This window comes from Solanum tuberosum, unplaced genomic scaffold (genome assembly GCF_000226075.1).
Source record: "Solanum tuberosum cultivar DM 1-3 516 R44 unplaced genomic scaffold, SolTub_3.0 scf00262, whole genome shotgun sequence".
NCBI lineage: Eukaryota > Viridiplantae > Streptophyta > Magnoliopsida > Solanales > Solanaceae > Solanum > Solanum tuberosum.
In genome coordinates this window covers 490043-505638 of record NW_006239186.1, presented here as the reverse complement: position 1 = coordinate 505638, position 15596 = coordinate 490043, and the positions used below count along the sequence as shown (strand labels likewise).

The 15596-nt window shown below is 34.0% G+C and overlaps 2 protein-coding genes across 2 annotated transcripts; one reads left to right on the top strand and one right to left on the bottom strand.

Annotated features, from left to right (window-relative positions):
• On the top strand, positions 1-6659 carry LOC102582333 (uncharacterized). The gene is made up of 5 exons (XM_006357914.2): positions 1-381; positions 552-624; positions 3565-3629; positions 5701-5807; positions 6267-6659. Exons 1-5 carry the CDS (start codon positions 247-249, stop codon positions 6466-6468), a joined length of 582 nt encoding a protein of 193 aa, XP_006357976.1. The 5' UTR covers positions 1-246; the 3' UTR covers positions 6469-6659.
• A 1114-nt stretch (positions 6660-7773) lies between these two features.
• LOC102582004 (laccase-7-like) lies at positions 7774-12292 on the bottom strand. The gene is made up of 6 exons (XM_006357913.1): positions 12167-12292; positions 11135-11286; positions 10250-10494; positions 9435-9563; positions 8373-9332; positions 7774-8141 (listed from the first exon to the last, which is right to left on the bottom strand). Exons 1-6 carry the CDS (start codon positions 12266-12268, stop codon positions 8011-8013), a joined length of 1719 nt encoding a protein of 572 aa, XP_006357975.1. The 5' UTR covers positions 12269-12292; the 3' UTR covers positions 7774-8010.
• Between the last annotated feature and the right edge of the window lie 3304 nt (positions 12293-15596).

Here is a 15596-nt window from a genome sequence, read left to right as displayed (position 1 = left end):
CGAGTCAATTATCCGCGCCTCCAAATCCCCAAATTTTAATTCTAATAAATGGCGAAAAAGATGAATTGAAACCAAGTAGACTTTGCCCATTCCGCAAGTTAATCACTCTGAACTGAAGACAGTTCGAGGCAAATTAGCTTAATTCTCTCTTGCCAAAGTTAATATACGAAGAAACAAAGCCCAATTCTCCTAAATTTTGATAATTCTTAGTATTTTTTATTTTTTTTTGCGAATTTGCTGGAAGCCATGTACATGTACAGAGGTTTGCAGCGGTTTAGAACATCTGGTTCATCAATTGTTAATCGTCTAACAGTGCCTCAGTTGAAAAGAAAAGCTTCTAATTCATGGTCTGCTATTCAGGACACTTTTTATTCAACAAAGGTACTGTCTTTTTCCTTCTTTTTGAGCTTTTTTTTTTGTGATTCTTTGATGGGTATTTGATTGTTTTTATGGGTTTTGGATTAAAGTTGTTTTTTTGTGTGAATAAACATATGTAATAGTGGAAATGTAATTTCTTTCTTTTGTTTTGGTGTGATTTTATTGGGGAATAGGATATATTTGAGAGGCATAAGGTGGTGTTCACAATCTCGACTTCAATAGCATCGGTTGCTACAGCATGGTTCGGTATGTTGATGGTTTTGTCCTCACTTTTATTAACTTGCTTGCTAAATGCTAATTCTTGTTGGAGTTTTGGGTATTCACTTATTACCATTTAATGTTGTTTTTCATTCTTTGGCTTGTGAAGAAGTTTTGATATGTAAGAGAGTAGTTATTCTTCATTTAATAAGTAAGAAGAGACTTGCCTATACACTTTCTAGCGTACACGCTGTGTCTTTTGCTTGGAGCTTGTCACTCACTACCTGGATCAATTAGCCTATTCTAGTTTGCATTGTGTCATCCGATTTTAGGGAATTCGTTGGTTAGTGAAGTTGCTTCACACTTTCCATATGGAGGGAATGAAAATGAACTTGTCCCTTAAAAAGAGAAAAGAACTTGAATGGGAGAGGTTGGTCATTGAGAAAGATGTGTTTTTGACAAAATTCATTGAACACCATACACAAGTCAAAACTTTTAGAGAGAATATAGAAAGAACTTGAAGGAAGTTTCAATAATTTCATTCTATGTGTAACACACACTACTCCAGTTATATACAAGATGCTGCTACTTGCAATGCACCATATCTAAATCAATGTGGTTCAAAGTATTTAATCAAATGATATACCAACTGGAACAGACTGATTAATGAAAAGAACTTTAGCTACTTAATCACCTACAATCTCTTGAGCTAATGATGTGAAGACGAAGTCTTCTTTGCTTGAGTGAGCTCCTCTTGCATGTAAGCCTTCTTGCCAACACCCTCTTTCAAGTTGGAGGCTGATTAGGAGATGATTATAGGTAGGGTATGGTAGTGGCTTAGTAAAATGATCTGCCTATTGAGACAGATAAGCGTAAAATGAACTGACATATATTCTCAATCAATTCCTCCCTGCTATGACAATCACGCTCAATGTGTTTTGTGCGTTTAAAAAAAACTGGATCCAGTAAGGTAAATGAATACTTGATTGTCACAGTCCAAGGGACAAAAGTAATGGATGTGACAATCAGTTCATCTAGCGGTCTAAATACCTAAGGCAATTGTACCACCAGTTCTCTAATCGAATTATATTCAGCCTCTGCTGAAGATTAAAAAAATGGTCAGCTGCTTCTTAGACTTCCAACAGAGCAATCTGGTACCTAATAAAACCACACAGACAAAAACTGGTCTCCTTGGTCACTGTTCAGAAAACTTGAGTTGAAAAGAAGCAAAGAGGCATAGAAAAACCGTGTGTAGGATCTTGCTTGATGTTTCGAGGACATGAGAATGTAGCAAGGAACCCTTGAAGACTGCATAAATTGATTGAGGTTTAAACAACAAAGGATATATCAGGTCTGGTGTGAGGAGGTTCGACTTCTGAATAAGTTTATTATACTGGTCAGAACCATCTTTGACATCCAGATAATTAGCAGCTGAGGAATGCCTAGAGCAGTGAAATTAAATTAGTAGAACTAAAGCAAACTTTTGTTGACGAGTCAGAAATCCTTTAGGTTCCTGCAGCAGCCAAATCCAACTCGTAACGCAAAAGATTTGAATCTTTAATCGGAGCTCCTTCCATTCAAACACCTCACTTCAAGTTGGAAATGGGAGGACGAACAAGTTTTGGCAGGATTTTGGTTGGATCAGGGCTGGAATTTCAACTTCAGGTGTAGCTTAAATGACTGGGAAGTGGACACTGTGTCCTTGTTACTGCTCCAGCTTCACAACAGTAATCCTGTATTTTCTAATTTGGAAAGGTGATGCAAAAGGAAAATTTACAGTAAAAGCATGGTACAAACAACCAAGAGACCTTTCTACTACCTTTGTGATTGGCCTTGGGAGTGTATTTGGAGGTAAAAGGCACTTTGAGGCTGGAGTATTTCACCTGGATAGTAGACTAGGGAGCATGCTTAACTCATGAAAATCACTAGAAAGAGGGGGTCAATCGTTAATATATGTAGCAGACATTCACTAAAAGTGGAAGGCAAAATGAGGATATCACTCGCCTTTAGTGAAGGCAAAATGGGGATATCAATCACCTCTTCTTTCATTACTCATTCACCAAGAAAATCTGGGATCTGATACTAGACATTGTGGGAATTGACTAGATTATGCTGAGGACAACCAAGGAGCTGGTACATTAAAGGGATGGAGAAGGCAAAAATGAAGTAAAAGTTGACATGAAGTGAAGAAATGATTACACATTTTGTAATTAAGAAATTATAAAATATAGTAGAATTCATAACTTTAGCATTTTAAACAGTAAATTCTTACCATTCAATATAGTTCTGCTACCATTATGCTTGCAACTTGAACTTTGATCTGCTCTCCAACATGCTCATCTGTCAATTAACTCGTAGAATTTCTCCATTCCTGACAAATAAGATGTCTATTAGCTCTATAAACACTGTAAAGTCAGCTGACCACAAGCATATTATAGTGTTTCCAATATGCGAAAAGTTCTGATCCATTGAATATGACCTATAATTTTAGATATCTTGCCCATCAGTGAGACTGTTATTTTGCATAATTGATCAGCTGACAGTTGAGTGAATAAGATTTTTAAGGTTGTTTGTCAGGGATGTTCATACGACCTATCTATTAGAATATGTAAAAGTTACATTTTGCCTCCAACTTCATTGCGTCTGGCTTTGCATTTCTTTGATGGCTTGATGCTTCTCTTGTATATTCACAGCACAACATTTGATTGACGGCGTCAAGTGTGTTTTTTCGTTAGAGTATCTCCTTCATCTTCTTATATGATACGTGGTCTATCTGGATTTGAACCCTTGGCTACATTGTGAATTGTCTTGTTTGGTGCACAAATGTGGATTTGGCTTAAATTGGTTGACTTGGTTCTTAGAATTATCTGCGAAATACGTGCTAGAAGTGCATGCATTAATCTCTTGTTCGTTTTATGTTTATATCAGCTACTCTTCTTTCCCTAGATACTTTGGTAATGCCATATTTAAGTTGTCAAACATTTGCAGGTTATACTTTACGACATCTTCATGAATCGAGAGTTGACCAACGGCTTGAATCTATAGAGAAAGCTGTAAGTTTTCATTGCAGAATAATGTTATCCCACAACTATTTTACTATTTCTGTTCAAAAGAATAAGATGTGTACTACACAAGAGGATTTTTGGAGTGCAATACAGGAAGGGGTGTAAGCTTGTTGGGATTAATTCTTAAACAATACGCCCTTACAAATTAGTGTAATTATTTTTTGAGAAAAATTAGTGCAATTAAATACATGAAGTTTAAAAATAAAATTATTACAACCTTGAATTATTTGTGATAGAGTGTCGCATAAAACTTTTGAGTAGTTTTTTTTATCCCCAGACCCCAAGGCAATGAGAAGATGTGGCAAAGTTGTCTTCTTTGGGTAATTTGTAATTAGAGAACAGATATGGAATTTGACCTTCTGTACATAGTATGGATATGGACTGAATTGTTTAAGATTCAACTATTGTTAAGCATGGTATGGAGTATGGACTGTGGAGTTAACTAGGTTTTACATGTTCGCCAGCTTGTGTGCTACCTTCTTCTCCTTTTTTTTTTTGTTGAGAAGGTATCATTTGTGAATATTCACTGAACCAGTACATGGTTGCACTGAAAATCATATTTACAGCTTGTCAAAAATGTAAGAAACTGAATCTAAATCCTAACAGGAACCTAGGATATCTATAATAGATTCAGTGTCCTCTAAATACATCTGTTTGCACCAGGAGCAAAAAAGCCTGATACAATTTTTTTTTTATCTTTTGAAGATCATAACTCTTGCTCTCAGAATATCTAGCATTTCTTTCTTTTCGAACAGTCTACCAAATACAGGCTGGGGCAATCCTCCATCTATCTATGTCTGCAGCTCCCACCCCCACTTCTCCCCAGCTGTACAAAAGATGTGTGATTTTGTTAGGCATAGCCCAAGCAAAACCCCTGAGACTAATGAAAATCCTCCACAACTGATAAAGTAATAACATTTTATGAATGAAAGGCAAAGACACATGTATACAAGCAGTATACCAAAAAGTAGAAAATTTTACAGAAGGATGTGGTTTTTTACGAAAAACACTCAATTTTCAAGTGACTCAATGCTTCTTATAGGAATGCCAATGGGTGGGCATGCAGAAGGATAAAGTGGGGGCTGGCCTGGCCAAAATAATCTGATGATTACAAATATCAAAGATTTTACCTGTCAAGACTCTCATTTTTTTTTCCGCCGATCACTTTCTTTGTTTTTTGACTCCATTGTAATCATGTTCATTGTCACCCGACAACTGGTACTTCTCCATTCATCTGTTTCTAGTTTGTTCTCCTACCTCTATTGGCCAAACCACTCGTTCTCCAACATCCACCACCATCCCCTCTTGTTTGCTTTCAACTGCTACAAATTGATTGTACTCATGTAAGAATCAATAAAAAATAAAACCACGAACAAATTATCATAAATAATTGCCCCCATTGCTTTGTTTCCTGGTAAAAGAAATACAAAATGGATGTGGCATAGGAAGATGTCCACAAATGTGACTCTACTAAAATCTGGTATCTAAGTGGGAGAAGGGTAGAGGGGCAGGCCCACACTTCTACTGGTTTCAGACCTGTGCTCTAACTTTGATGTTGGCCAGCTAACCAACTGAGCAGGGGTTTCTTTGTTATCCCAAAATAAAATGTTATAACAGAGTGAGTAGTCGAACATCAATATATAGGTTATTTCCCCGAGTATCCTTGTCAACATATTGTTCAGCTCCAAAACAATCACTGATTCCTTATTGCATGGCTTCTTTTTTACCCGAATAGGTTAGTTTTGGAAGTTTCATTTTGCGGTCTCTAAAGGTTGGCTCTGTGTGGCAATGGAGTACCAAGATCTTAATATCTCATGGAACTAAGCTTTATGAACATGGAAAAAGGAAAAGAAGTGCTAACAAAAGCTTAGTTCCATGAGATATTAAGATCTTGGTACTCCATTGCAAAGGTGATCAGGCGCTTTTCGCCTTTGATAAACTGCTCTCACATGATCAGTCTTATTCTAGCAGTTCCCATGGACCACGTTGGTTTTCTTATGTGCCACAAGCAATTCTTCTAAATTTCATTAGTTCTTAACATGACCTTTTTATCTGGCAGATGAAGAAAGATTATCAAATTGAAGATCCTGAATTTAAGAAGCTTGTGTCTGGATCCATTAGTATTCCGGCTTGTGCTGCAACTGCTGGAACCGCACTAATTCTCGGGTTTGTCATTTTTTCTTCTTAGCAGTTAACCTTGTTCTTATTTTATTTTTTGTTCTTTTCCCCCTTCACCCAGCTTGTTAAATATTGGTAAGATAGCCATTTTCTTGTTCTATTCATTGCCCTATAACCCTATAGTACTTCTATCATTTTAGTTTTTTTGTTGATAAGAAGTTCTCATTGCTTCTTATTATCATGGAAAATTTTCAAATTTATTGTTAAATGATCAAAATAGTCTCAACAAACACAGACTCGCTTTTACATACCCTCTCACCATAATTCTTTATTTTGTTATGCAGCTCTTCTTTCTCTATATAATTTTAAAATTTTAGAAACTTTTGTTGAAAAAAAGCTAGAAAGGTGTCCTCATCAACTGTCTTAGAAAATATCAAGAACTCAAAAACCTGATTTGGTACACATGCGGTATGCCCTTTGATTTGCTTTTTGTGCCTTTGATTTCAGGTATGGCTTGGGTTTTCGAGGTGGAAAATGGTACGCAAACAGAAATTTTAGAAGAGAACAGATGAAATTGTTGGGACAAATAAAACCTAAAAGATGGCCACTCAGGTTTTTACGACGACCACTAATAAGGTCTAAATCGCCAGAAAATCTTGTTACAGCATCAGAAACATTACCTAAGGGTGCATCTACTTCCCACAGCTGAGGATAATCCCCTAACTTGCTGACAAAATGAGGTCCAATGGCTATTTTTTTTTGGTTCTGTCGAAATTACTGCTAGTACAGAAAAGCCGTATAGTTTACCAAATGTTGATAACCATATTATTGTTTATAATACCTTGTCATTGGACTGTGTTTTCTTATTTCTTAATTACTAATCAGGGTTTGAAATCTTAATGTTAATTGGGATAGTAGTTGGCTCCTAAATGGGTTGGAGAAAATTCCTCTTAGCTCGTGAGGTTGAAGATCACATGACTAGGTTTTATATTTTCTTTTGGTAACTAACCATTCATATCATTAAGTACCGTGGAATCTTAGTAGTTCAGTTGATTGATACATGGATATTCATCTACTTGGTGGGGGTTCGATTCCCCGCATTATATTTCTCTTTCCAATCTTAGTAGTTCAGTTGGTTTCTTTCAATCTACAAGGTATGCACTGTTTCAGCTACCACCATTCTGAAAATCTGAGCAGCTGATGCCTGAAGTATCCCCTTTGCATTCTTGACAGTCCAGTGAAGAGGACCTTGCTGTGTTAGGCTTTCTTTGCAGCCATCTGAGGAGTCTATTCGATAGTTTCTGGTGTACTCTGCCAAGTGGTCTCTTGTTTCCTCACACCTTTGACACAACATTTCACTACTAAAAAAATGCCAAAAACCGACCTCAAATTGGAGGAGGGTAAAGTTCTGGCTCTATCAGCTGTTAATAGTAACCTGTCATGCATCAGTAGCCACATGATAAACCTGGATTTGGGTTAGAATCACTGTGGTGGAACATTAGGCATTTCCCCTATTAACTTCAGAAATAGGGTCCATCGGATCTTTCCATCTTCATTAGAGAGGTGGCAAGAGAACATTCTAGAAGATGGAACCTTTGCTTTTGGTTTAGGGATCATGGGTGGGTGCTGATGATCCACCATATCTGTGGGGGAGGCGGTGGAGGAATTAGAGGACTGGTTCCAGAAATCGTAAACAAGCTGGCTGGGGTGTAACAATCCAAATGATCCCACTACATCAGGACCCTTTCGACGTTGCACAAAAGCCATTACTTTACGTTCAGCTAGCACTAAAAAGGCTACTCCTAGTAGAAGTGGTAGAATTATTCCAAGTATTTCAGCTGGAACCACTTGTAGGATTATACTGGGTATGACAATGTGGACTTTGGAATAACCTATGAAAGTGCCATTTGTGGCTGATTTGGTGATGAAAGTATATATAAAGAACACAAAGACAAAATCTTATTTTGGTGATGTAAGTATATATAAAGAGTTGAAAGTAAAATACTACTTACTGTTTAATGGGAATCCCAAAGACAAAATCTTATTTATCATAATAAAAAAACACAAGGATGAGACATTACACTTAACAGAATCTTAAAGAATGATATAACTAAATAACCCATGTTTGTTTAACAAGTCAAAAGAATGACCAGAAAACAAATGACTCACTTGTACAATTGAAAAAATTAAAAACAAAACTGAACAAGAATCATATAATCACTCCAAAAAATTAAAGAAGGAACTTAATAATCTAGCATTTAGGTAGATCTGGTGGAGGAGGAGGTAGCATAGTTGATAATGTTGGCCCATTTTCAACAACAAAAGCTGTTGATAAACCCCAAGGCAAGTGAACATCCAAATGACAATGCATCAACCATACACCTGTAATTTCCACATTAATAATTAGAACAAATTTATCAACCATGCCAAGTTTGTTTCAAAAGTATGGCATAGTGGTAAATGAAAAAAATGATTGAGAACTATGTATCGTTTAAATTCCACTTGAGGCAAAAATATATGTGCTGGTGGGACATATATGTGCTGGTGGGACGTAACATATATGATTATAAAAAGAAATTATATTTCAAATGGATGTGCTATATATATATTTACCTGGATTGTTAGCTCGAAATCTAATGACAGCCCATCCTCCAACTGGAACGCCAATTGTGTTACGTTCTTGTGGATTGACAAAGTTGAATTTTTTCCTATCGACTGCAGGGTTATAATTGCCAAAGCCTTGTGCCAATACATGGAAATTGAATCCATGCAAGTGAATAGGATGATTTTCTATCCCAATCAAAGCAGTATTTTGGAACACAATTTCAACTGTGGAATTGAACTTAATTTTCTTCACTTTTGTTGATTTTTTGGTCATTATAATAGCAGGATTCATGCTATTATTTGGGTTTGTATAGTCAAACTTCAATGGTGGTTTGTCTGGGAAATCAGTAGTGTAAATTCCACCAACATTGTAGAAAAAGGCTTCCAACATTGAAATCTTGTCTGGAAACTGGAAAGATGCATTGTTCATACTAGCCGAAAATCGTTGTCCATTTGGGCCTCCACATGTTGCATTTCTTGATTTTCCACAAGCAGTTAGGCCCAGCCCAATAGTGATAAACATGTGTTCGTCCACTTTTCGAGGTGGTGGGTTCCAAAATGGGCCAGTTACAAGCCCAGTTATATTAGTGAAAAATTTATGGGCTGTTGGTGTGTCATTAAAGGCAGGTAGAATTGGCATTATGGGAGTTGATGGTAGTAATGCATCTTCATACACTATAATTCCTCTAGTTGTGGTGTTGTCAAATGGCACCCCGGCTGCACTAGCATAGGGGTTAGCCGTCACGTAGTACGACGCCGGTAGTTGATCGGCCGTCAAGAGGACGTCAGTCGTCTGGCCCGGCCCGGTGACAACTACATCCGTGACATAGGGATCAGTGTAAGCAGCATCAACCGCGACAACTTTCATTTTATGATTGGCGATCTTGAAAAAAAGTTGGTTATTGAGTGCAGCGTTGATGATACGTAAGAGATATGTTTTTCCGTGTTTCACCTTCAACTTGTACGTTTCTAATACAAATGAAAACGAAAATTCATGTTAGCAAGACAACAAAATTTCAAAGATTACCTGGCCTGTCGGCCAAGGCTATAAACTCGTTGAATAAATCTTACGATTAACAGAGCAAGGGTAAAGATCGCCCGGCCAGCCGTTAATAGTGTAAGCATTAGAGTTATTAGGTGCTGAGCCAGTTGCTAGCGCTGCATTCTCCACATCCACAACATTGGCATTCCACCATTCTCCTGCATTAACATGTTTAAAATTATTTCAATAATTTCCTTTCTTAATTAGAAAAATAAAACATTATTCTTCATTTGCTAGTTTTATCAATAGGTTAGATTTCACTCCATATGCCCATTCTTGTAGTAGCTAGTAATCTTGAATCAGAATTTTCATTAAGAAGAGTCGAAATATAAGGAAATAAATATATGAAGAAGCCAAGTGATTCACCATATATGTTGTTGTTTTTACTTATTTAAGTAGTATGTATTTTCAGAGAATTGAAGAGGTGTCAAGACTAGGATGGCAAGTTTTTCTCGATCAATTGTGTTAAGGGTTTGCAAAATTAAATATACACTTATAATAGCTAACATTTAATCTCTGTACACCACATGATTTTTCGACAAAAAGGTGTGCATTAAACCACCCTTCACCTAAGGTGACTTTGTCATGTATCTCAATCCCAAATGAATTGAATCACCATATATAAAATCATCACCGACCATATCGCTTGTTTAAGCTCTTGGGCCAATATACTATCTGTTTCTCACCCAATGTTCGATATTCATATTGAAGCTCAACTAAATTTAAATTTTCACCGTAATTTTCATATCAAAGATAAAACGCTTTCTAACAAAAGCGACTTAGCAGTTACTACTACTATACATCAAAGTAAAATCATAAGTGAAGAAGGATTAATTAAAGTTACCTAAGAGAATAGGAAATTCTCTATAAGGTTTAGGGAAAGGAAAAGAGTGGCCTTTTTTTGGGCGAATAATGAGTGCACCATGAACTGTGGCTCTAAGCCATGACACGTGTGCATGCCACCATAGAGTCCCTTCTTGTCCTGTTATTTTAAACTTGTATGTGTAGCTATGTCCGGGTCGGATCGGGCACTGGGTCGCAAACTCCGGTCCATCAGCCCACCCACTTAATAGCTGGAAAACTCCATGCCTGCATCAATTAATTATAAAACTTGCATTACTTTTTAATTATTTTACATTACGTAATGATATTATCTAATCTGATAATGATAGTTGCCACATTTTGATTATCTAATTTTATTTGTATTAGGTAATTATAATAATAAATATTTTATTCGTTTCAATTTGTTTGTCCTACTTTTCTTTTTAGTTCCTTTAAAAAAGAATGTTCTCTTTCCTCTTTTAGCAACTCTTTAGTTTTGATTTTCTACATAAAATATTTAAGACCACAAGATTAAAAGACATGTTGATGCATTCTACAGTTCTTTAATTTAAGACTACAAAATTCAAAAGTTCTATTTACTTTCCGTATCAAGTCAAAACAGAACAATCAAATTGAAATGGAGAGAATATTTAATTGTGAGGTGAGTAAATAAAATGAGTTAAGGGACAAGTGAGACTAGCTCTAGTGGTTGAGCACATTGATCTCCACCATCAACGATAAGTTGAAGGTTCGAGTCTCATTGGAGAGTAATGAAAACACTATCATCTTGACCCATGGGGTAAGAAAAAAAAACAAGCTAGGTGTTCAGTGACAAGTTCAGAAGTCAAAATCATAAATTTTAAATCTTGACTCGGCCACTGAAATTGAAATTGAAATGAAAACTTACCAATGAATAGTGAGATTGTAAGGTGAAAGGTTGTAGACATGAACCACAAGGGTGTCTCCTTCTTTTACACGTATGGTTGGACCAGGAAGACTTCCATTTACAGCAGTAATTACTTGTCTACGGCACAATCTCGTTATAGTACGGTTTTGCACCTATATATTTTTAAAAAAAATCATTAAAGATACATTAATTAGTTAATTAAAGAGTACTTTAGCTTCTATTAATTAGATATAAGAGTAATAACAACTCTTGATGTATGAGTGTAATTGACAACTTCAAAAATATGGTAGGAAACCTGTCATATTATCATATATATCATGGTTAAAATACACTAATAATGTAGACAATTATTTACTGGAAGTATATATAATTAGTTAAATCCTACATTAAGATAGAAGTTCTACCAAATGCAATTTAATTATTTTTGCCATTTTTCTTAAATAAAACTTATTAGATGAGGTGTAACAAGTGGAAAACATGGTCAGACTATCAATTCGATACATGCATGTTTATATCTATCATATATCATACGGAATATTATAAGGACCCGTTGGTCATATGTTTTTACTTTTTTACGGAATAATTTTCACTTTATATGAAAATCAGCGTTTTCATCATGAAAATTTCAAATCTAATTAGAAGTTGTATTTCAAATTTGAAATATAGCTTATAAATTAAAATGTTTTCCAAAAAGGAAATGATTTTTGAAAGAAAGAAATGAAAATGATTTATACTCCATATATATGTCTCAATTCATGTAGCAGTAATTAATTGAACATAAAGTTTTATGAAGAACAAAAAAATCTTTTTAAAACGTGTAATCTAAAGCAAATCATATATAGACAATCATCTTATTAAGAAGAAACATCAAAAGAGAAGATGAAAAGAAATAGAGTCTAATGAAAAATCTAAATAATTGCTAATTTGCTATATGCATTTCTATGGAAAAAGGTTTTATGAAGAGTTGACTATAGTAATATATTTTGCATGGGAAATAAAAAAAGAAGAAGATATTAGTAATATAGTACGTACATGAAAAGAATGCTCAACAACTTCAGCTGAAACCAATGAAGAACAAGAAGCTAAAAGAGCTATTGTGGTGCAAGCAAATAACAAGAAAATTTGATGCCTCATTTTCTCTAAATACAATAATTCAATGTGTAAAGGCTTTGAGAGATGAAGAGAAATATATGAGAAATGAATGGCTTTATATAAGAAGACAGAAGTTTGTACACCAACGAAAGTCACAGGCGGCACCTATATTTTCTAATTAAGAAATGTACACACACAAATCACGATTAATATACTCTCCCGTCTAAATTTTTTATTTATCGTACTTTTAAAAAATAGTTGTCTTAAATTACTTTTTTCACTATACTAACATTATATATTCACTCTTGTTCAATTTGAAAAATGAAAAGATGATTTATCACTTAGTTTTTAATTTCTCTTATTATTAATTATGGTCATTTTTCAAAATATTGATTTTTTTTGTATTTAAATGGTGATATAGTAAAATTGTCATTTTATTTTTATCAGTCCTTGAGAGAATATTTGTCAATTTAGAAGTTTAAGGCAAAATTAATATTACCGTACAAACACCTCAATTATTGGTTGATAACACATAAATAGAGTAACTATACAATGAAGTGAGATTATATTCATAAATAAGGGTAAAATAGTAAAAAAAATCATCTTAATTACGAAATAAGTGTCTTCTTAATTAATGTAATGAAAGGACATGTAAAAGAGAAACACGATAGATAATTTGAGACGGATAATACTATTTTATTAGAAGTATGTATTTTCCTTCTTCATTGTTTCTTTTTTATTTTTGTGTCCTCAGCTAAAATTTTATTTCACATTTTCCTAATCTCACTTTCTATAGGGTCTATCTAATTATTTCCTAAACATTTCCACGATTGCGTAAAAGACTTTGTTTAAGGCAAAACGAGACATTTGAAAAATGGGTTCTGAAAATTTGGAAAAAATAATTAAGTAAATGTTAGTTATAGGATAGCTTGAGTTGGCCATCAAATAAATACTAATCTGAACAAGACTTTCTAGCAGATAACTATAAATTTAAAGTTTTTTTTTTCTTTCTGAAGAACATCTACATATGTTAAATTTGACTGTTTCCACTATTTTATTTAATTTATTAGAATTTTCTCAATGGTTTAATTCCAATAAGCTTCTTTTTATTTAGAGTTAGGTAGCTTCCTTTATCGTTAGTAGTTGAGGTTCTATTGACATTTGTACACTAGCATTCTAGTGATGTATGATACATCAAATTGAAAAGCGCTAACTCCATTCATCAATATTCATGGTGATAATTGTATATACTCAGAGGCGTATGCAGGAGGGGGTCATTGGATTTATGCTTTCCTTCCAAAATTATACATAGTAGTGTTATATTTTTTAATTTTTTGTTACATATAGATGTGTGAAACCACACTCGAAGTATCATATAATGTGATGATGATAGGGTACACCTCTCAGTGAGGTTAGAAATTTGACTTTTATATCTATCTTGTTTTATTTTTCTTTCCAAAATTGGGTAACACCTCTCTAAGTGGTTATTGATAGCACTTTTGGTATTTTAATTAATTAAGCATTTCAATTTTGGACATGTAATTTTAAAATTTTAACGGTTTTAAATGATAAGAAACTAAATGTTAAACTAATTAGATCCACATTTTCATAATAGTGCATCATTATCCTAAAATCTTGAATACGCCTCTGTTAATATACTCTAAATGTTAGTCTTCAATAAAATGAAAATTAAAAGCCTAAAAAATTTCGAACTTTTCTTAATTTGGGCAACCGGCCAAGGCCAGCTAGCATGGAAAAACAGAATCATCAAAGTGCCCAAATAATAAATTATCGTCAAATTTTAGCTCTTTTCACTTTGCTGCTTACAAAAGTTGTACTGTGGAGTAAATAGCAAGCACTATTCAATATGACAATTTAGTGGCATTAATAAAAAGGGATTAATAAGAAATGAAGTATTCCATTATATATGTGAAAAGTACATTTTCCATTGTATGAATATGGCATTTTTTAGAATCTGGATTAAGGTAATCTAAACTACTATTTTATGGACCTCATTTCATACGCAATACCAATTACCAACCGACTTATAATAATATTGACAAGAGAGTAATTAATTGGAACACACAGGACTTTGCAATGGGGGCTAATTACAAGTTACAATAAGTGACAAAGTCAATTTTTTCATTAAAAAGGTTCAAAATAAGAAGTAAATATGTGAAAGAAGCCGAAGGGCTGTGAATAATTCTAACTATATAGCATAAAATATTTGGATTAACCCTTAATCTTATCTGACTTTGTCCCTGGTTACAACCTAATTTATGTGAATATATGTATATTTATCTTGAGAAACTGACAAAATTAGGATATAATTAACAGTGTACCCATGAGAGCGTATTAGTGTTCTTGTTCTGCTAGTACAAGGCATAGGAATCACCTGCGAGACCTGAGTGGCTGAGTTCGTTCTGCTTGTAATGTTAGTGATTTAGAAATAATGACCGTAACTTGTAAGAATATATTAATATCAAACTAAGTTAGAGTCGGTTATACCTACTTCACTTCTCTCTATTTGGACTAAGCTTCATAAAAAATAGAAAGACTAAAGTTTACGGCAGTGCAAACACAATTGTTTTTGACATATGGAGTACGTTGGATTTATAGTTTTTATATATATTCTTCTAAAAGTTTACTGTCTCATAATAATAATAAAAAATTAGCCATTCAGAATCTTCGTTTGGAAATTCAAGATACTACAATTACAATAAATGTATTTGTAAAAATAAGGAAAATAAGTTTCAGTGATATTTCATATTAATTGTATCTAGTGTACTCCTCACCTTTCAGCACATCCACTTCATCTTCACCCTCAGTCCACATAGCCTCACCTTACCTCACATTTTATAGTATTTGTCTAGATTATTATCCAAATACCGTCAGAATAATATTTTTTATTTACATACTAAACATAAGAAAATAAAATAAAAAACTCATTTATTTTCCTTCCTACTAAACACACGCTAAATCCTTAGATTTTTTTATGTGCTTATTTGACGGGATCTTTCTAGAGATTAAGTTAATTAACCCTGGATAATTTAATTCTCAATTTTACCATTCCACGTCACCGTTTTTAAAAAACAAAAAACAATGTGCCACGATATTTTTGTGGAAGAAAGAAGTAGTCATATGATGTGCAAACGCAAACTAACTTGTGGACTCCACTGTTTTTGAATGAAAAATAAACTATATACTATATGGTTGATGGATGGTCATATCATAATGCCCACGGAAATACGCATAAATATATTAGAAAATTTCACTTATTTTCTTTTATTTTTTTTTATGTTTTGGAACGTTGAAAAATATTTAGAAAATATTTCACTAATTGTTTTTTTTTTTTAATCAAATTAATGAT

Excerpts from the sequence above, each read along its gene's own strand:
- LOC102582333 (XM_006357914.2), top strand. The coding sequence starts at position 247 with ATGTACATGTACAGAGGTTTGCAGCGGTTTAGAACATCTGGTTCATCA. Across the intron at positions 382-551 it reads ACACTTTTTATTCAACAAAG|GATATATTTGAGAGGCATAA; the intron begins GTACTGTCTTTT and ends ATTGGGGAATAG. Across the intron at positions 625-3,564 it reads GGTTGCTACAGCATGGTTCG|GTTATACTTTACGACATCTT; the intron begins GTATGTTGATGG and ends AAACATTTGCAG.
- LOC102582004 (XM_006357913.1), bottom strand. The coding sequence starts at position 12,268 with ATGAGGCATCAAATTTTCTTGTTATTTGCTTGCACCACAATAGCTCTT. Across the intron at positions 9,564-10,249 it reads AGAATTTCCTATTCTCTTAG|GAGAATGGTGGAATGCCAAT; the intron begins GTAACTTTAATT and ends ATGTTAATGCAG. Across the intron at positions 8,142-8,372 it reads ATTTCGAGCTAACAATCCAG|GTGTATGGTTGATGCATTGT; the intron begins GTAAATATATAT and ends TGGAAATTACAG.